Below are 22987 nucleotides of genomic sequence, written 5' to 3' on the forward strand. Positions count from 1 at the left end.
AGGTAATGCATATACGCAGTGATTTTCTTTTTTCTTTTTTTTTTTAATCACAGGTAGAATGGGTTTCACATAATGGGTTTACATTACGCTATAACTCTAATGGAACTGGTCTAGTTTAAAAATTTACCATTTCAGAGTCCTCAGATACAAACAAATGCCTAGGTTTCAGAACCATGAGTACCTGGCCTATTTTTCATGCTTAGGAATAAAAAATAAATGGAGACATTAGAACCTCAAAGCAGCCACTGATACGTTCTTCCCAATTCATTAAACATAATAAATTTTCTATTTGAAGAGGCTTTTCCTTACTTGGAATACGCTGGAGAAACCCAGTACGGGTCGTCCTCGGCGGCCTTGGCATGCCGCAAAATGGCTTCCCGGGGATTGCTGTCATCGGTTTTGTCCAAAGCAATGTTCTTCACAATGTATGACGACAGAGTGCCCCCATGGGTTCCAACCCGGCCACCACGACCTGTTCCAAAGGAAAAAAGCCAAATCGAGAATGGAGTGAGCATATACCTTGTGTACACTGGGCTTATCTGACAAGGTTGAGAATCCCTCTCGGCTGCCTTCCGAGGCGGCCAGTTGAGTGACAGAGTAGGGTCAGGGGTTCAGGTTTACCTGATTTTGGTCATTCCCTACAGAATCAAGGTTTTGAGCACTCTGGAGCTTCTAAAAGACTTTGGTTTGAAGCACACAAATCTCAAGAGTACCTGAGTATCATCCTTTCAGCTTTCATTTGTGATAATCAAAACCAAAGTAAGACATCACCAAACCTCAACTTCCCCATAACATTTTAAAGCAGAGACATTTTTTATTATGCCTTAGTTGCTTAACTTAACCAGTGACACCAATGTAGAAAGAAATACAAATAGTTTGCCATCTATATGCCTTAAAAAATTCCTCAGGCATGAACACATGAAATTCAATTAATAAAAATAACCAATAATCATTAGATGCTATTTTAGTTTTAAACAAACATATCTTAGGGCTTGCCATCTTCCAAGCACCTTGTAGGAGAGAAAATAAGATGAACAGGCTGATCCACATTATTTGACTGTTCTGTAATTGCTCCAGATAGGACGTTCCACATGGGCAGGAATTTGTTCCCCACTGGATCCCCGACTGGTTCCCAGTACTCAAAAGATGTATGACTTTTTAGGAAGATTAAAAAGGAAAAAAACAAACAAACAAAAACAAAACCACACCATATGAAAAGTCAAGTAGCAGTAAAAAATTAATTTTATAAGGCAGGAAGTAACTGCCAAAGACTTTGTTATGTCCAATAACTACTATAGCACTTAGAGGAAGGAGAAAGCTCTTCAGGCTGATGTGGTGGGGGAGGGGGTCTGTAGGAAGAGAGAAATCCAAGTTGGGGGAACTCAGAAGACAGAGAAGGTTATTTTCAATGAGCAGAATGGTTTAAATACAAAAGTATAGAAAGAGGGAAGTTCAATGGGCATTTGGGAGCAGGAATGAACTGACAGTCATATGAGAAGATCACAGTAGGAAAGAGGTGAGGTGTAAAGCTCAAAAGTGGGTTAGTCAGACTGTAGAGAACTCTGAATCTCTGGAAATGCAACTGGACAGTGTAAGGCTTATGAAGGTTTGGGGGCAACAGCAATAAGAAAGCCACAGGAATTGGGAATAAAAGCTGTGTGTAAGATGAACAAAGGTAGGGTGGTGAGGAGAGAGACTAGAGAAAGTACCTAGTTATAAGGGCTTTTCAATAATCCAGCCAAGAATATTATTTAGGAACTCTGAGTAGGAGGGTGGCAGAGAAAATGGGGAAAAAAACCAAAACCTGAGATGGGTATATGAAACATTTTCAATCCTGAAGGGTCAGGCCAAACAGATACAGGTCCAGAACTCAGGTTCAGATTGAATGAACAAGTCAAAAGCTTTAAGCTTGTGAGCCTAGGACAAATGAAACTACGCAGGTGATAACAGAAAATGGGATCCTAGTACAGGTATGTGCTTTATGACAGCCAATGCTGCCTTGCTCTCTTCTGGTACCTACTTTCTTAGAAAGTCTAAGTACTTTTATTCATCTTCTAGGGAAATGGGCAGCTCCATTTTATCAACACAGAACCTAATGATGTCTACTTTCTGCCTGTGTGAAACCTAATCCAGCCTAAATTCTGGTCAAAGTACCCAATGTTGTATATTGGGCCAACATTGAGAGCAGCAGTTTTAACACTGGGTTTCAAGGAGACCCAGAGTTCCACTGAGGTCACCTAAAGGGCTCTAGCTGGAGACCAAGCAGAAGGTACTCCAGGCTTCCTCTCTACTTCAGCACAGCAGCTCCATTTTTATCAGTTTTATGCACTGGGTTTCTGCATCAGATCTTTAAACAAAAAGTTCTGATCCTAAAAGATGTTGAAAACCCCTATTTAGTAAAATCTCTGAAGACAGGCATCCAGGCCCAAAAGAGCTTCCAAATTCTTTACCTCTTACCCCACCCAGCCCCGCAACCCCCCCTGCGGGTCACTCATTAGGTCACAGTCACCTGGGCCTGCTACAGGAGGCTCGGGTTTGTGAGACTTCAGAGGATCCAGTCTGTCCTTCTCCAGCTGCTTCCTTGTACTTCGCTGGCGGGGCTCGCGGAACATAGGCAAGGCATGAGCTACGAGAAGTCACATTTGAAAAATTTCGTTATGATAATAACCCTTGCATCCAAAAACACAGCTAAGGCGTGACTAAATGAAGATGAAATGGAAGTCATGATGACAGCCTTCATCTAATAATAAAAGACAGTCTTACTGCAACCAATTAGCCACTTTCGTTTGAGACGAGACTCATTGTTCACCTCTCCTGGCAACTAATGGAGCTCAGGAAATGCTGTCAAATACCCTCACCGAAGCAGTGGTGAGGCTCCCCATCTCCCAAACCATGGGCGGCAGTTAAACAATTTCTGTGGTTTTGAAAAGAAACACTTAATGGGACTGCCTCTTATTTTTTCTTACAGGACCCAAATGTGAATAACGCCAACAGCTTGCCTGTCAGCCCCGAAGTTTCCTCAGATGCCTCACAAACACTGGGATCACTTCACGCGTTTCCACCTCTCAGAAGGAGCTGACAACACTGAGTAACCAGAAGGGAGGAACACTTATCCCACTGGGACTGGGATAAAGGTTGCCTTGAATGCATGGAGGTGCCTGAATCTCCTGACGTGGTGACTTGATGGGGACTTGTTCCTTCTTCAATATGGTCGACAAAGGAAAAAAAATCGAAGTGATATTTCTCCAACTGCTGTTGGTTGTTTGCTCAATGTCAGAATTAAATTTCAGAATATAAAAGAAAATACAAATTAAAAAGGGAAACAGTATGATATTCTGGTGGAGAGGGAGAAGACTATTGGGGAAAGAATTAAATATCTTTTTTTGACCAAAAAAAAGTATCAGAATAATTTCTTTGAATGTTTATGTGCAAATTAAAACCCCTTTTAAAAGAGAAAACTGGGAGAGAGTTAAAGCAATAATAGGGGTTTAAAGGGAATTTATGATATGAACAACAGAAATGTCTGTAACACCTAAAAAACACTTCTAGTAACCCCCTATCCTCTACCTCCAGCCTGGGCCAGCACCATCTCACTCACTCGTAAAATATGCCTACCTTGAGTCAGGGGAGCCGAGAAACACAGTCACCCGTCACTCTGTCGGGCAACACGACACAACAGTATTTTTAGGAGGGAGAAAAATAGCTTTTCACTTCAAACAACTGCAGGGATTTAAGTAGGCCGCGTGTAATTACATGCGCTAGACTGGTTGTGACACCAACTTTAACACTTCTACTCTTGCAGAAAATATCATGGCATCTCTCTACTGATCACCAGCTCCAAGGGACATGGTCTTGTTCGAGACCCACCGCCAGGGAGAAAAGCAGCGTCCCCTGGTCTTCAGACTGAGCCACTGATAAAGTCCACAGGGGCATCTGCTAATGACAACTGCTACTACATCCAAAACAGCCTTCCTATTCGCTACCTCTGACAGGTCTGAGACTGTGACTCTGGGAGACAAAAATCTGCCAGGTTAACGAGCTTGTGAGACAAACCTGAGAGAAGCTGTCCTGGTAAGATTTCTGATCATATCCCACATAGTTCATTTTATATCTAAAGGTCTCTGGATCAGTCTATCATATGGTCACAGAATTTAGGCTTTTCCCTTTTGGGTTGAAAGTTACATGAAGTAACCCTGTCTCTGTGATGAGTCACAGAAGCTACAGGGGTTAGCTATTACGTGACTCTCAGTCCTGAACGCATAACGGGATAGTTTATAATATATGCCTGAACTCGGAGGGCTTTTTCTGTCTCTAAAGCCATGAGATCAACGGCACGCTAGAACAGCAGACAGATGCACGATGGGGAGACCATGCTCACAACTTACGGGTGATGATGTAGTCCTGGGTTAGAGTCTCTGCTTGTTTCGCCTTCCGCTGGGTTTTAACCACACATAATTTCGCTCCCCTGAAAGGGGTAAAAGCAAATTGTTTTCTTTATTTGGTCTTAGACACAGAAAGTCTATGTCAAAAGCATTAGATACTTTCAGGAACACACTCTGTACACACCATCACACCAAGTCCCTGATTTTCTAAGCACTGGCAACAGATGGAACCCTCGGTGATAAGAGATTAAATGTATGGAAGAGCAATGTCTGTGAGTCAGTGGTTACTACTATGTGAAAGGGTTAGAAAGGTAACTGGAAGACAAAAGGCTAGTTTAAAAAAATCTATAGAAATAACCTCAAATTAAGATCTTAAAGAGATATTAATAACACTAATCAACCTTTCACCCTAAAGGTTATAGGGTTCAAATTTCAGTTTATGTCTCAGATGAAAGCAACCTGGGTGGTCTACAGCCCCAGTGGCATTTGTCCACATCTCAAATACAAGAGTACAAGTGATCTGGAACTGGGTCAGCTTGGCAGTGTTGCCAAGGGGCTACAGCCCAAGATTGTGTGGATTAATCAAAAGTGTGCTTAGAACATTTCGCTTCTCTTTAGCAGTAATGAGTATTCCTTTCAGGAGGAACAAAAACAAATAAGCAAATTTCTTAAAGATTCCAAAGATAGTATCTTCTAAAGGGTCCTATCAAATGGGGCTCATTATTTTCTCAAGCAAAACAGACTCCTTCCTCTCAACCTAATCACATTAGCATTTTCGATTTCTTTATTAAAAAACAAACAAAATCCCCTATTTGTTCTTAAAGACCACAATATATAACTTTATTTTAGAGGGCAAAGGTTCCAACTCCAAAAAATTCTGAAGGAAACAGGACTGCCTGCTTCTATTCACAGCCAAATTATAGTCAATAAATATTCACTAATAGAGGATGGGTTTCCTTTCCCCTAAAAGAATGTGGGACCTCAAAACAGGTTTATGGGGGACCCTAATACATTTAGCACGTGGATTTTAGTACTAGCTAGCCAAAGCGTACTCTGAAGAAAGAGCTAATCACTCACTATAGTTTAACAGAGAGAAACGAAACCATCTTTTCTGGGGTTGGTGACACATGTTTACTTCTGTGACCAAGAAAAAGAGAAATGACTGAGGGACTGACTGAGCCCCTAGTCAGGTTTTCGGATCCTTGAAACACACTGGTATACTTAAATCTGGCATATGGGACAGACATGGAGGTGAATGGGAAAGTAGCTGTGCTGTCCTCCTCCGCTGGCACAGAACAACCCTGCCGAACATCCAAACCGGTACCTGATAAAAGCCCAAACAGAAAGGGAACGAAACGGGCTAGCCGTTTCCATTTCCTGTGAGTGGTTAGTTCCCTGCTTGGTTAATCCCTTACATGCATCACTGCTAATGCCACTGTCCAGGGTGGTATGCAAAGTGGGCAGGCTTTTCTCCCCTCTTGCACTCAGCGTTTCAGCTAAAGAACTGCAAATCCCCAGGAAACTTTCACTTTGAATTCTGTATGGATCAAGGGAGATATCCAAAACCTCTTTAAAGCACAATACTAGGAGTTTGAGGCTTTACTCTGTGCCAGCTGCATTTGCTAAAAGGGTGGATCCCCATCAAAGAGGGAAATAAATAAAGGGGGTGAAAAAAAGCCCTCCCCCCAGTTGTTGTCATCCATCTAAAGCAGGCAATACTTGTGAAATACCTCTGACTCTTGTTGGGGTCATAATAGACTTTAGCCAATCCGTTTCCAGTCCCCACCATGATCTGGTTCAGCTTTGGATGCCACAGGCAGCGGACGACACTCTGCAAAGGAAAGGCGTGGTAGTTAACTAAAGAGGGCATGTACACATGGAAAAAAATTCTGCTGGTACTTTGATGGCTAGTTTACTAAACTGAATATCATCCTGATGATTACCTGTAACTTTCAGGGCATTTTCTCCTCAATCATAGGGTTGTGTTCCTGAGGGTGAGCTCTGTTCTATCACTTATTACCTGTGTGATACTCTATAAAAATAAAAAAGATGCTCCCTTTCTGACATCTCGCCTTTCCTTTCCTGACAGCCTTGAAACCACAAAGTTGGGCTTTCCCAACTCTAATGCCATGTGAGGCTGGCATCTTGGAATGCTGAATCCACATAACTCAGTTCGTTTTACCACTGAAGAAGATTTAGATCTCAGTGTTTCATGTTTTTACATATACAATGTGCTCCTCTGGACAGCATATTGAGGCCAGGTGGTTACTGTTCTTAGTTTACAAAGATCCAAATCTCATAAAGCCTTCTCAGGAACAACACACATTTGCAAGCACTGAATAATATCTCCCTATCTATAAGATAAACCAGCAGGACAATAGCAGAAGTAAAACACAGATAGGGAATATAAAGACTTGACATTAACCTGAATGAAAAGCTGTTTAGGAGAAAGTTCACTGGAAGTTATGATCCTGTGAATTCACTACTGCTGAGGAAAATAAGTGGTGCCCTGGGGTCAGAAAGAACCACGAGTTCTCAGTGAGAACTACAACCCGTTTTTAATTTCTGCCTAAGTAAGAGGGCAGAGGTGGAAGAGATGGCAGGCACAGAATTAAGGCAGAAAAAATGGAGCTAAGGTTGGTAGGCAGAAATACCATGTGCTGGGTTCTGCAGATCTCACTCTGATAGAATAAGAAATGAGCAGAAACATTAATGAAATGATTACCAGGAACCTCTCACATGTCACACGATGTACAAGCACTAAGGGAAAAGGGATCCAATTAGATATTGCCATTTTATGTCGTAATACTAAAATGCAAATCATGGAACTTCTGTCTCCCAAATCTACCTTGGGCTGAATGTCTTTGGTTTCTTCTCCCCAACCATTCAGCTCTTTCATCAAGACAGAGTATCTTGGAATCTCTGCAACCCATCCACCCCCCCTTTAAAAAAATTTTTTTTTTAATGTGGACCATTTTTAAGTTTTTACTGAATCTGTTACAATATTGCTTCTGTTTTATGTTCTGGTTTTTTGGCCACAAGGCATGTGGGATCCTAGTACCCCCACCAGGGATCGAAGCTGCAACCCCTGCATTGGAAGGCAAAGTCTTAATCACTGGACAGCCAGAGAAGTCCTTCCACAACCCCTTTTGATAGAAGTTCTGCCTCCCACCTGACTGGCAAAAAAAAAAAAAAATGCATATAGTTAAATGTCTACAATTCCTACTCTGAAATTCCTGAGAAATTAAGAAGGAAATGTAAAAGAGTCTGCAGAACTTCTAATTCATGTCTGACAACATTCTAGAAGAGTGGTTCTTAAACTCTGCACCACTGAAGAGGGCTGAGATGTTCTATTGAGAAAATGAAATCAGAGTGGTTGTGCTTCCTGTCGTCAGGGGAAAACTAAGTTATGAGGGCAGGTTTTCACAATTCTAAGTTTTCTTTCCACAATTTTTCTTAAACCTATGGTGCCTGCTACCCAATGTCTACTAGACCGTGCTAAAAGATGATAAAACATATACAATGCTGAGTGAATATTAACAGAAAACTTGAAAATAGTAAATCATATTTTCAGTAAAGTAGGAAAACAGTAAATCAAAGTTTGACTTTTGGGGTCTGCCACTGTCACTCTGTGCATGTGCTCATGAAACTTACTTTACACATGTACGTGTATAAAAAGTCACATTTTCTCCTAATAAAACTGTGCCTGGTTGGTAAGATGGAATTAAGTATATCAATAGTTCATGGTCTGCAAAACACAGCCTAGCTACCAGTGCTCTGCCACTGAGACTAATTTGAGAAGCATGCTTAGACCACTGGAAATTTCCAGATGGTCAAGGCCAGGTATGTGGAAACATGAAAAGAGTCACAAAACATAACTTCATATCCTACCTAGAGTAAGTTCATCCAAGCCAATATTCACTGCCTTCAAGTCTTGGCTTAAGTGTCATTATTACCCATATGACCCTATTTAAAATTGCCTCACACCTGAAACTGAAACTGTGATTAAAAATCTTCCAACAAACAAAAGCCCAAGGCCAAATGCCTTAAGAGGCGAATTCTACCAAACATTTAGAGAAGAGCTAATACCTACCCTTCTCACACTCTTCCAAAATATAGCAGAGGGAGGAACACTCCCAAACTCATCCTACGAGGCCACCATCACCCTCATACCAAAACCAGACAAGGATGTCACAAAAAAAGGAAAATTACAGGCCGAAATCATTGATGAACATAGATGCAAAAATCCTCAACAAAATACTAGCAGACAGAATCCAACAACACATTAAAAGATCATACACCATGATCAAGTGGGGTTTATCCCTGGAATGCAAGGATTCTTCAATATACACAAATCAATCAATGTGATATATCATATCAACAAATTGAAGGATAAAAACCACATGATCATCTCAATAGATGCAGAAAAAGCTTTTGACAAAATTCAACACCCATTTATGATAAAAACTCTCCAGAAGGTGGGCATAGAGGGAACCTACCTCAACATAATAAAGGCCATATATGACAAACCCACAGCAAACATCCTTCTCAATGGTGAAAAACTGAAAGCATTCCCTCTAAGATCAGGAACAAGACAAGGATGTCCACTCTCGCCACTACTATTCAACATAGTTTTGGAAGTCCTTGCCACAGCAATCAGAGAAGAAAATGAAATAAAAGGAATCCAAACTGGAAAAGAAGAAGTAAAATTGTCACTGTTCACAGACGATGTGATATTTTACATAGAAAATCCTAAAGATACCACCAGAAAACTACTGAGCTAATCAATGAATTCGGTAAAGTTGCAGGATACAAAATTAACACACAGAAATCTTTTGCATTTCTATACACTAACAATGAAAGAGCAGAAAGAGAAATTAAGGAAACAATCCCATTCACCACTGCAACAAAAAGAATAAAATACCTGGGAAATAACCTAACCAAGGAGGTAAAAGATCTGAACTCAGAAAACTATAAGACACTAATGAAAGAAATCAAAGATGACACAAACAGATGGAGGGATATACCATGTTCTTGGATTGGAAGAATCAACATTGTGAAAATGACAATATTACCGAAAGCAATTTACAGATTCAATGCAATCCCGATCAAATTACCAATGGCATTTTTTACAGAACTAGAACAAGAAATTTTATGATTTGTATGGAAACGCAAAAGACCCCGAACAGCCAAAGCAATCTTGAAAAGAAAGACGGAGTTGGTGGAATCAGGCTTTGCGACTTCAGGCTATACTACAAGGCTACAGTGATCAAGACAGTATGGTACTGGCACAAAAACAGAAATATAGATCTATGGAACAGGATAGAAAGCCCAGAGATAAACTATGGTCAACTAATCTATGACAAAGGAGGCAAGGATATACAATGGAGAAAAGGCAGCCTCCTCAATAAGTGGTGCTGGGAAAACTGGACAGCTACATGTAAAAGAATGAAATTAGAACACTTCCTAACACCATACACAAAAATAAACTCAAAATGGATTAAAGACCTACATGTAAGGCCAGACACTATAAAACTGCTAGAGGAAAACATAGGAAGAACACTCTTCGACGTAAATAACAGCAAGATCTTTTTTGATCCACCCCCTAGAATAATGGAAATAAAAACAAAAATAAATAAGTGGGACCTAATGAAACTTCAAAGCTTCTGCACAGCAAAGGAAACTAGAAGCAAGACAAAAAGACAACCCTCAGAATGGGAGAAAATATTTGCAAACGAATCAACAGACAAAGGATTAATCTCTGAAATATATAAACAGTTCATCCAGTTCAATATCAAAAAACCAAACAACCCAATCACAAAATGGGCAGAAGACCTAAATAGGCATTTATCCAAGGAAGACATAGGGATGGCCGAGAAGCACATGAAAAGCTGCTCAACATCACTCATTACTAAAGAAACGCAAATCAAAATTACAATAAGGTATCACCTCACACTGGTTAGAATGGGCATCATCAGAAAATCTACAAACAGTAAATGCCAGAGAGGGTGTGGAGAAAAGGGAATGCTCTTGCACTGTTGGTGGGAATGTAAACTGATACAGCCACTGTGGAGAAAAGTATGGATGTTCCTTGCAAAACTAAAAATAGAGTTACAATCCGACCCAGCAATCCCACTTCTGGGCATATACCCAGAGAACACCATAATTCAAAAAGACACATGCACTCCAATGTTCATTTCAGCACTATTTACAATAGCCAGGACATGGAAGCAATCTAAATGTCCATCAACAGATGAATGGATAAAAAAGATGTGGTACATATATACAATGGAATATTACTCAGCTGTAAAAAGCAATGAAACTGGAACATTTGTAGAGACATGGATGGACCGAGAGCCTGTCATACAGAGTGAAGTGAGTCAGGAAGAGAAAAACACATATCGTATATTAACACATATATGTGGACTACAGAAAAAAGTTACAAATCAACCAGTTTGCAAGGCAAAAAAAGAGACACAGACGTAGAGAACAAACATATAGACACCAAGTGGGGAAAGCGGGGAGGGTTGGGGGAAAATGAATTGGGAGACTGGGATACCAAATAATACACTCTAAATATATGCAGTTTGTCTGTTAACTGTATCTCAATAAAAGTTCTTAAAAAAAAAAAAAAAAAAGGACCATACACCATGAGCAAGTGGGTTTATTCCAGGAATGCAAGGATTCTTCAATATACATAAATCAATGTGATATATTAACAAATTGAAGGATAAAAACCACATGATCATCTCAATAGATGCAGAAATAGCTTTTGACAAAATCCAACACCCATTTATGATAAAAACTCTCCAGAAAGTGGGCATAGAGGGAACCTACCTCAACATAATAAAGGCCATATATGACAAACCCACAGCAAACATCATCCTCAAGGGTGAAAAACTGAGAGCATTTCTTCTAAGATCAGGAACAAGACAAGGGTGCCTACTCTCACCACTATTATTCAACATAGTTTTGGAAGTTTTAGCCACAGCAATCAGAGAAGAAAACGAAATAAAAGGAATCCAAATTGGAAAAGAAGAAGTAAAACTATCACTGTTTGCAGATGACATGATACTATACATAGAAAACTCTAAAGATGCTACCAGAAAACTGCTAGAGTTAATCAAAGAATTTGGGAAAGTAGCAGGATACAAAATTAATGCACAGAAATCTTTTGCATTTCTATACACTAACAACGAAAGAGCAGAAAGAGAAATTAAGGAAACACTCCCACTTACCATTGCAAAAAAAAAAGAATAAAATACCTAGGAATAAACCTACTTAAGGAGGCAAAAGACCTGTATACAGAAAATAAGACACTGATGAAAGAAATCAAAGATGACACAAGCAGATGAAGAGATATACCATGTTCTTGGATTGGAAAAACCAACATTGTGAAAATGACTATACTACCCAAAACAATCTACAGATTCAATGTAATCCCTATCAAATTACAAACGGCATTTTTCACAGAACTAGAACAAAAATTATACAATTTATATGGAAACACAAAACACCCTTAAATAGCCAAAGCAATCTTGAGAAGGAAAGACAGAGTTGGTGGAATCAGGCTTCCTGACTTCAGGCTATACTACAGGGCTACAGTGATCAAGACAGTATGGTACTGGCACAAAAACAGAAATACAGATCAATGAAATAGGACAGAAAGCCCAGAGAGAAACCCAGGTATAAATGGTCACCTTATCTTCAACAAAGGAGGCAAGAATATACAATGAAGAAAAGACAGCCTCTTCAGTAAGTGGTGCTGGGAAAACTGGACAGCTACATGTAAAAGAATGAAATTAGAACACTCCCTAACACCATACACAGAAATAAACTGAAAATGGATCAAAGACCTAAATGTGTAAGGCCAGACACTATAAAACTCTTTTAGAGGAAAACATACACAGAACACTCTATGACATATACCAGAGCAAGATTCTTTCTGACCCACCTCCTAGAGTAATGGAAATAAAAACAAAAATAAATGGGACCTAATGAAACTCAAAAGTTTTTGCACAGCAAAGGAAACCATAAATAAGATGGAAAGACAACCCTCAGAATGGGAGAAAATATTTGCAAATGAAGCTACTAACAAAGGATTAATCTCCAAAATATACAAGCAACTCATGCAGCTCAATATCAAAAAAACAAACAATCCCATCCAAAAATGGGCAGAAGACCTAAATAGACATTTCTTCAAAGAAGACATACAGATGGCCAACAAACACATGAAAAGATGCTCAACATCACTAATCATTAGAGAATTGTAAATCAAAACCACAATGAGGTATCATCTCACACCAGTCTGAATGGCCATCATCAAAAAATCTAGGAACAATAAATGCTGGAGAGGGTGTGGAGAAAAGGGAACTCTCTTGCACTGTTGGTGGGAATGTAAAGTGATACAGTCACTATGGAAAACAGTATGGAGGTTCCTTAAAAAACTAAAAATGGAACTACCTACACAGGCAGAACACTCTATCACATACATCAAAGCAAGATCCTTTTGGACCCACCTCCTAGAATCATGGAAATAAAATCAAGAATAAACAAATGGGACCTCATGAAACTTAAAAGCTTTTGCACAGTGAAAGAAACCATAAACAAGACAAGAAGGCAACCCTCAGAATGGGAAAAAATACTTGCCTATGAAACAACGGACAAAGGATTAACCTCCAAAATATACAAGCAGCTCATGCAGCTTCATACCAAAAAAGCAAATAACCCAATCCACAAATGGGCGGAAGACCTAAATCGACATTTCTTCAAAGAAGACATACAGATGGCCAACAAACACATGAAAAGATGCTCAACATCACTCATCATCAGAGAAATGCAAGTCAAAGCCACAATGAGGTATCACCTCACACCGATCAGAATGGCCACCATCACAAAATCTGGAAACAACAAATGTTGGAGAGGGTGTGGAGAAAAGGGAACTCTCCTGCACTGTTGGTGGGAATGTAAGTTGGTACAGCCACTACGGAAAACAATTTGGAGGTTCCTTAAAAAACTACAAATAGAACTACCATATGAGCCAGCAATCCCAATCCTGGGCATATACCCAAAGAAAACCATAATCCCAAAGGAAACATGTACCATAATGTTCATTGCAGCACTATTTACAATAGCCAGGACATGGAAGCAACCGAAGTGCCCATCAACAAATGAATGGATAAAGAAGATGTGGCATATATATACAATGGAATATTACTCAGCTATAAAAAGGGATGAGATGGAGCTATATGTCATGAGGTGGATAGACCTAGAGTCTGTCATACATAGTGAAGTAAGTCAGAAAGAGAAAGACAAATACTGTATGCTAACTCACATATACAGAATCTAAAAATGGTACTGATGAACTCAGTGACAAGAACAAGGATGCAGATGCAGAGAATGGACTGGAGAACTCGAGGTTTGGGAGGGGGCGGGGGGTGAAGGGGAAGCTGAGACGAAGCAAGAGAGTAGCACAGACATATATATACTACCAACTGTAAAATAGATAGCCAGTGGGAAGTTGTATAACAAAGGGAGTTCAACTCGAGGATGGAAGATGCCTTAGAGGACTGGGACGGGGAGGGTGGGGGGGACTCGAGGGAGGGTGAGGGGGGAGTCGAGGGAGGGAGAGAATATGGGGATATGTGTATAAAAACAGATGATTGAACTTGGTGTCCCCCCCCCAAAATAATAAATAAATAAATAAATAAAATTAAAAAAAAAAAAGGAACTACCATATGACCCAGCAATCCCACTCCTGGGCATATACCCTAAGAAAACCATAATTCAAAAAGATACATGCACCCCAATGTTCACTGCAGCACTATTTGCAATAGCCAGGACATGGAAGCAACCTAAATGCCCATCAACAGATGAATGGATAAAGAAGATGTGGCACATAAATACAATGGAATATTACTCAGCCATAAAAAGGAATGAAATTGAGTTTTTTGTAGTGAGGTGGATGGACCTAGAGTCTGTCACAGAGAGTGAAGTAAGTCAGAAAGAGAAAAATACTGTATGCTAACGCATATATTTGCAGCCTAAAAATTGGTACTGATGAACTCAGAGGCAGGGAAAGAATAAAGATGCAGATGTAGAGAACAGACTTGAGGACATGGGGGGGGGGAAGGTGAAGCTGGGACAAAGTGAGAGAGTAGCATGGACATATGTATACACTACCAAATGTAAAATAGATGGCTAGTGGGAAGCTGCTGCATAACACAGGGAGATCAACTTGATGATTGGTAATGACCTAGAGGGGTGGGATAGGGAGGGTGGGAGGGAGGTTCAAGAGCGAGCAGATATGGGGATATATATATAAATACAGCTGATTCACTTTGTTATATAGCGGAAACTAGCACAATATTGTAAAGCAATTATACTCCAATAAAGATCTGGAAAAAAAATTGCATCACACAACTCCCCTTACTTTCCTTGTTTTCATAGCATGTATCAGCTTTTAACATAATATATAACTTACTGTTATTTATGCTGTCTGCCTCTCCTACTAGAAGATATGTTCCACACAGGCCGATCTTGGTCTGTTTTGTGTAGCCAAGAATCCCAAGTGCCTAGATTAGCATCTGGTACTCCATAAGTGTTTGCTGCACCAATGAATTAAAAGTTACAGTTCACCCAAACCTAGATGGATTGCTTTGTCAGGTGGTGTTGGAGACAATTTTTACGTTACAATCATTACTACCTATGAAGAACAATTTGATTTCCCCAAAGCATTATTATACTCAAGTATCCTACAAACGCAGTAGGGTTAGTTCCCTCCCAATGTTGGCCTAAAGAGAGGGATGTGCCAGAACTAGAGGGCAAGAGAAGACAGTGAGAGGGGTTTTCAAGGGCTTTCAGAAATCTCAGCCACTCACAAATGGCCCCAGGATAATTTTAAGGACATAGTATTAAAGTTATTTCTCTTCCTTGATTCTCTAGAGGTCTGGCTAAGCAGTCTAAGATTACTGGTTCTCAAATATGTTTTCAAGTGAGCAGGGTGCTAAATTGGAAAAGATCCACAATGTAGGCCTGGTAAATTCCAAGACACCGAGCCAAACAGACAGTTTCCAGGGGCAGCAGGTTACTGTTACTCTCTGCCTCTATGCTGAGGGTGTAAATGTTAGAGAGAGGCAACAGCCCAGGCCAACAGACCAATGTCTGACTGCTTTCCAGGGAGTCCAAGCTTGGGGCACTGCACCTCTATTCCTGTTCAAAGCCTTTACCCTCTAATGCCCTTAGACACACACGTAGCTGGGCAGCAAAAGCTCTCATGAAGCACATTTACCCTCCTTTTTACACAGAAGCAAGGAGAAGCCAAATGAGACCCCCCTGAACTAAGCAGTCATTCCAGAGCTCCATCCACTGCAGCAGTGAGTCACCAAAGTAGCCAATGAGGACTCTGGGAGCAGTCTGACTTAGGCAAAAGATACTTAAGGCCCAATTACCCTAAGACTGGCTATTAATCAAATACTACAAGGATTCCAAAACATGGAATGAAGAAACAGAATTCAAAGTCAAAGGTGGGTGGGCTTTTTTTGTTTATTAATATTTATTGTATGTGTTTAGCTAACCTTCGTAAACTTTGCAGCTAATGCGGCTCCACACTTTGTCCTGTCAAGGAAGTGCATCTTATAGCAGAGAGCTGGCCAGCTGCCAAACCAAACAATCCCTGAGACAGCAGCAAGGCTGGGGAGCAAGCAGAGCTGCCACGCTGCTAACGTGTCAGACACACATACTGGGTTTTCCTTAACAACAACGGGACACGTGCCTGCTAGAAGCCCAGGGAACTATCAGAAGACAAATGAGCTATAACTACTTAGAAGAAGTACATTCACTCAACCCACCATCCACCAAAGACATCCTCCTGTTCTTGAGGAGGTACTTCTGTAGCTGGGGGCTTGTCACATGCAGACGTACAGCTTTACTGAATGATAAACAGCAAAAGAAGGGTAGAGAGCACATCTGAATTAAAGGACCAGAGGAAAGCGTCATGACAGGAGATCTACATGGACCAAAGAGAAAGCAGGAGACCACTGTAATGCAAAGAACTAGATTCTGAAGTTAGTCTGAATATTTTAGTATACTGATTTGCTTAGTTAAGTTGATAAAGAGTTTCTTACACTAACCTGCTTGATTTTACCAAAGTATGTGGGATCACCATTGGCTTCTCCTAGTTGCCTAAGCTGAACTCCATGTTACCATAAAATTAAGTTTAGTCTTTTAAACCAAAACATGCTGTCATTTTCGATAACCTGGCAGTTCAGAGGAACCATGGTCTGCCCCAGAAGTACTCGGCTCTAGCAGCAGCCACAAAGAGACAGTAACCGGCGCTGGAGATCACAAGCAAGGTGACGAGGAGTGACAAGACGTTAATGGGCTCAACACAGAGAGCTTTCTTCTCTGCACAGACGGGGGTGGGGGGAGCACAGAAGAAAGCACATCGTGTACAAGAGGCAGTGTCAAGATTCCAAAACAGGAATTTTGGAATTACCCCTCTGCAAAAGTAAAAAGGCCACAAAAAATTCCAAATAATTTATTTCTGTGGTTTTTTTGGTTTACTTTAAGTGAAATCATGGAAGCAAATAAGAAAAGGAGGAAACCAATGAGAGAAATAAATTTATATTTTAGGACATGGTAGGAAAGGAACTATTAGGTGTCTGCAACTTTATGTTATTTAAAGTAGTTGAATTCTCACAACAAAATTAGTTCTCTCATCCCCATTTCACGAGAAGAAGAAACTGAGGCTTGTAGGAGGCTGGGTAACTTTCCCAAGGTCACATAACTTGTACACAGAGAAGCTGGGATCGGCAGGGAGGTTTTCCCAACTCGAATGCTCACTCCTTTATACCACCTAATTATGCAACGGCCTGTTTTAGAAGATGGGGAGGAAGGGATGTGGAAGATTTAAAATCATCTCCAAACGCACCTAACCCAGAAGGAGAAGTCTTAGCAAGTTTATACTAAAAAGCAGATGGTATTACTAAAATTATAAAGGAAAGAGTCCACTACTACCCAATTCACAAATGTTACTATAAAAGAAATCAATGCCTGCATAACACCTTAGGCGTCTGTGATGCACCTATCCAAACACCACCCTTATTCTACTTCACATGGTAAAAGAAGCCCAGCATCCTTCATAATTTTATATCTTAAACATGATTATGATGAAACACCATTTCTTGATCCTTCCCAGCTGCTGACCCACACTGTAAAAGAAACTCCATCTGGTTTTTTCATGTTTGGTTTTTGTCATACAGTACAAGAATGGATAACTAACTCAGTGATTCCTTGGGAGAAGAAGCCTTTTCCAAAATTTTCAAATAAAGAGCCTTACACCTGTCTGTGAAGGAGACTGCCACGCAGTTTTGCACACTTGTGTAGAGGCAGTCTCACGGTCATGGACACCCTCAGGACTACCCAATACATTTGAAAGGCCATGCGTATGCTGATCCCCAAGGCTAAGAACACAGATCAAGACGTGAGTCCAAAACAAATAAAAAGAAGGCAGATGAAAACGGAAAGGTACCGGAGAAAGAATTTTCTTTGGATTTGCACAAGCCCAAGTTTTATTTCACAGAGAAAGAAAAACTGCTTTCCACATTAAAATACTGAGTCAGGGAGGTGGAAGAGCAAGATGGGAATTCTTTAAACTTTTCCAGGCTATTTATCCTGTCCTCGCAAAGCCTTGCTTTTCCCAAACTTGGATTATTTTGCGGCATGCGTGGGCCATCAGGCTTAGTCTCGTTCCTCTGAAGTTCAGGAAGCAAACCTGGTGAGTAAGCCCTAGTCTACAATAAATAAGAATCCGCAGCACCCACCTGATCTCCATGGAGATAGCTGTCGAATAAAAACGATTAAAGACATTTTCTCTGCTCCTAAGTGAGCCCGTGCCTATCCTTTTTCCTCCTCCACATTTCTCCAACTCTAAGGAAGTTCCACCATAGGGCCAGACTTGTAGCAACTGTCACTCTTTGCTGGAAATCTTCTTAATCTTTCCCCTTCCCTGCCCCAAACAATTCTAGCTCTGATAAACCAGATAGAAAAGAAAAAATGCCATGGCACTTTTATAAATGTAGGGGTTTCTGGAAAAAACAAAACAAACAAAAAAAACAAACAAGGAAAAGTGTTGCTCTATACCTGCCATAAATATTTGGTATAGATGCACAGATTATGCTTTTTAAAAACTGGCATCTAGGAACTTCCCTGGTAGCGCAGTGGTTAAGGATCTGCCTGCCAATGCAGGGGACAGGGTTCGATCGTCTGGAAAGATCCCACATGCCGCGAAGCAACTAAGCCTGTGTGCCACAACTACTGAGCCTGCGCTCTAGAGCCAACGAGCCTCAACTACTGAAGCCCGTGTGCCTAGAGCCCGTGCCCCACAAGAGAAGCCACCGTAATGAGAAGCCCGCGCATTGCAATGAAGAGTAGCCCCCGCTCACCACTAGAGGAAGCCCGCACGCAGCAACACACACCCAACACAGCCAATAAAAATAACTAACTAACTAAATAAATAAATAAAACATTGGAGAAAAAAAAAACTGGCATCTAATTATCAGATTAAGTCCCATCAAACCCATGGAAAATACACTTATTTGAATCAGTTTATTTGCAGCCTCTGCTCTAAAATTAAGGTAACTGCTAAAGCAGCAAAAATCTGGAACCTGGTAATTGTCCTTGGCACAAAATGAATCACATCTGTATCTGATAATAAACTTGCCTAAAGAATTTCATCACGAGAAAGAGATCTCAGAGAAAATGGAAGGTCTCTTGGGTAAGAAAATTAAACACAATTTTCTTCATTTAATTCAAAACACTAAATGTTAGTTTGCTCCAATCTGCTATTTGAGAATACCTCACAAAAGAAAAAAAAAAAGCACAAATACTGATTGAAGAATATCTGGTAATTATTGTTATTCATGACAGTCTGGGAGCAGGAAACAAACAAGTAAGAGGCTGAAAGCTGAAGTCCACAGGGTGGGCGACACCGGTGATGGATCCTACAGGGCAAGTACCCACTTAGAAGCAGCACTTACTGGAGACACATTCTCAAAATTCTCATAGAATATCCTACTGGTGGGCAGAGGATGGGTCAAGTGTGCCAAGATACGGAGCCCTTCGGGTTTGAGAGGGGCCTGGGCACTGGAGTCTCAGGCAAGTCAATTCCAGCAAAGAGTGGGTTTGTCTGTTATGTCACAAATTATCATCTATTATGAGGACCAGGTTGTGAAAAAGTTTGGGAAGCACTACCTAAGGCCATCTCTCTCGGTCTAATCTACACAGGCCCAGACCCCTTTACCCTTCCTCATTTATCAATAGTTCGAGATGGGCATAAAGATAATAACCATAAATCTTTTCTATATATAAATAAAGCACAAATGGATAAAGCTTTAAATCCCTAACTACTAGATAAGAAATACATATGATTAGATCTTAGAAATCATCAAGTATGTAAAACCAAAAAATTACAGAAAAAGCTGAATCTTCAAAGATGAACTATACAGGACATGTAAAGCACTATTTGTCTCAATATAGTAAAGGTAAAGATGTTTTACAAATCATACTCTTTTATTTAGCCCTTCAGGGGTCTCACAACCCCTCATCATACAAGACACAGCACTATCTGTCACTCCAAAAAAGGAAAAAACACTCTCCTGGGATATGTGTTAATTATAGAACTCTTTCTTCTCCATACTAGTATAAATTGTGAAAGTCTAGCCAGAATTCTGATAGAACAGCTGGAAAACTTGTCACCAAAGACTGTTCATCAAAATCTGGCTGGGAGAGGAAATTGTCATAGAAAATCCTAAAGGACATAAAGTTCTTCACTTGATCTCTGGGATGTACTACGGTGCTGGGGTTGGACAACAGAGCACTAGTCATTACTGTATTATATGTTTATACATTTTATAAAGAATAGTGTGTCATTTTGAACACTTACAAAATTTACATATCTCCAAAATGAAGTTCTCTTTTTTTGATATTTCATAGAGTCAAGTATGTTTCTCCTTCAGGGTGGTGTTATCTAGTAGGTGATTCTTCATCCAGTTTTGCTATTATGGCAATTATATCTATACAAGGAAGTATAGACATGTTTAAGTGCCAATTATATAAAACACCAAACTCTTGTATAGAGAAGGGGAAAAAAAAGTCTGTAATTAATCAAAAGGGAAACATTGACTGTTTCTATTGCTTTGAAGGACTAGAAATAGAAGCAAAACAGTAAACAGAAAATATTTCCTTGAGACTGCCGACACCAAATAAGCAGCAGATGCCTTTTAATACAGCAAGTTGCAGGGTTAAATGACACTAGAAAATGAATAAACTATTATAAACTGGACATGCCCTCCTTTTAGTCCTCATTCTTCTGCCTTCAATGATTTATGAAGCCTGAAGCAGGTTGTGATAGGCTCTTAATCTAATTGTAACTCCCAAAATGAGATCACTGTCAAACAGAAAATTATAAGAAAAGATAACTCACTATAGGTTTTGAAACTGGATTCCCATAGTAAACATTATTTCAAAGAAGAAAATGTTGAATAGAGAATCTAAATAACTGCTCCTGAAGTAAGAGTCTACTGGTTAAATTGATAAATTGTTCTTTTAAAAGAGACTGGAAATGAGAACAGAAATGAAGTCATAAGGCACATCAGAATTTGTCTTCTAAGGAAGAATAATGATTAGACTTCTGATAAAATAGAGTGACAAATTCCAAGTAGTTTTTACTTCAAAGCAGAGTGTGTTCTACAAAATAGATCCAGGAAACACATCATATTCATTAACAGTATAACAACCAAAACAAATCATATTCATTAGAGGTTTAGATTACCAGTATTTTAAGCGTCCACAGTAAATTTGCTTCCTCCGCTGAACTTAAAACATAGCTATTTTTAGTAAGTCTGAAAAAGGATCATCTCAAGTTTTAAACAAGCAGACAATTAAAATCTGTACTTCTTTCAACAAATCTAAAAGAAAACATATTTATGCTCTGAAATTCCAAATTAATTAGAAAAAAACTATTTACAAAAATCAAAAACAAGAGAAGCTGGTAAGGAATAGACACATTAAGAATATACTATAATAAAATATAAGAAAAGGTAAAGCAAAATTAACAAATGCATTTTCACCAAACACCTACCATGTGCCATATTATTGTTCTAATCATGCCATGTGGGTGGAAAGGGAATATAATGCCCTCCCCACTCACCTGGCACCAAGGAGACCCTTACTCCAATTTGGTCACTGGAGAATCTAGAAATGGCTGAGAAAAGAGTATCAAAGATAACAGAAGTGTTGAGAAAACATGACCTACAAGGAAATGTTAACACAACAACAACAACTAAGTCTGGTTCACTTAGAAAAGAGAAGACAGAACAGCAACTTTATAATCTTCAAGGAAACAGAGGATGTTGACCAGCTGTTCTCCAATTCCTTGAGGACTAAAGGATGTGGGCTCTAAGCATGAGAATGTGAGGCTAAAAGTAAAGGGAAAAAAAAAAAAACACAACAGCTCTGATGATAAGGGATTTCATAAACAGAAATTAACTCTTCAGGAAGGCTGTAAGATCTGATAACAGTCTAATGGAGAAGAGTTCAGCCATAGTCTTCAGGGAGGCAAGAAGATGGACTCTGGAAGATAATATTGAGACAATGAGCAAAGTATGCCTGATGCCAGATGGCAGCTAAAGAAGCAAAAGCCACGCAGAGTTCTGTGAAGGGAACCTATCACCAGCGTAGGAGAGGGGACTCGCACTAGCATCAAAGACATTATTTTATTTCCTATAATATAAATGTCCCTATAAATATGCAACAATCTTAGAAGCTTCCTCCTAGGCACACCTGCTGTAATTAGTACTATTTCATTATTTATTTCATATAGTGTTTTCCATCACTGCTATAACATTTTTAATTAAAAAAATCTCCTGGTGCTGGGTGAAACAGAGGGATCATATTCCACTCAGTCTCTCCCTCTAAATGCAGTTATAAAACCTAAGTTTGAGGATTTCAAAAAGTAAATAGTAGTAGGTGGATTGGGAAGTTAGTCCAGAACCCAAAGTATCACTGAAGCAGTAGTAAGTTTACTATTTTCCCCACTCTGGTATTCCATTCCACCCCTGCAAAAAACCTATGATGAACAAAATAGCAAAATTTTAAGTTAAGACGATAGCCTCAGTTCAACTGAATTTTCCTTTTATCTCAGGCTTCAATACAGCTTGGCATAGCACATTACCGATCCCATTTTTATTTAAAGGCTTGGAATTTTATTCATCATGAAATTTTTGCATTAATTTTTATTTTTTATAATGTTGCATTAAAATGTTACTTTGTTTTGATTACTGAGTTTTTTGATACCTCCTTCAATTTTGTGCTTGAGTCTGACCCTAGTCCTGGCCCTGCCTCAACCTGTAACTCACTCCTGTTACATAAAGATTAGCTCAAAATAAACCACACACTCAAAAATGAACCACAGTAAACCATAAAACTTTTAGAAGAAAACAAGAAAATCTGTGTGATCTGGAGTCAGTCAAGGAGTTCTTAGATGTGAGAGCAAAACTACATTCTAAAGAAAAAAACTGATAAATTAGACTATCAAAATTGAAGTA

The 22987-nt window shown here is 39.6% G+C and overlaps 1 protein-coding gene across 2 annotated transcripts in view; it reads right to left on the reverse strand.

Annotated features, from left to right (window-relative positions):
* WDR70 (WD repeat domain 70) overlaps window positions 1-22987 on the reverse strand; it is a 282841-nt gene that overhangs the window by 18710 nt on the left and 241144 nt on the right. Inside the window, exons 14-17 of one of the 2 annotated variants that reach the window (XM_057708918.1) lie at window positions 6113-6213; window positions 4386-4465; window positions 2510-2626; window positions 310-472 (exon numbers count right to left, since the gene is read on the reverse strand). In XM_057708918.1, the coding sequence (XP_057564901.1) occupies window positions 310-472; window positions 2510-2626; window positions 4386-4465; window positions 6113-6213 (461 nt within the window). Of the gene's footprint in view, window positions 1-309; window positions 473-2509; window positions 2627-3615; window positions 3656-4385; window positions 4466-6112; window positions 6214-22987 lie in introns of those variants that run through there. The other variant, XM_057708919.1, reaches the window with a different exon arrangement.

This window comes from Hippopotamus amphibius, chromosome 15 (assembly GCF_030028045.1).
Source record: "Hippopotamus amphibius kiboko isolate mHipAmp2 chromosome 15, mHipAmp2.hap2, whole genome shotgun sequence".
NCBI lineage: Eukaryota > Metazoa > Chordata > Mammalia > Artiodactyla > Hippopotamidae > Hippopotamus > Hippopotamus amphibius.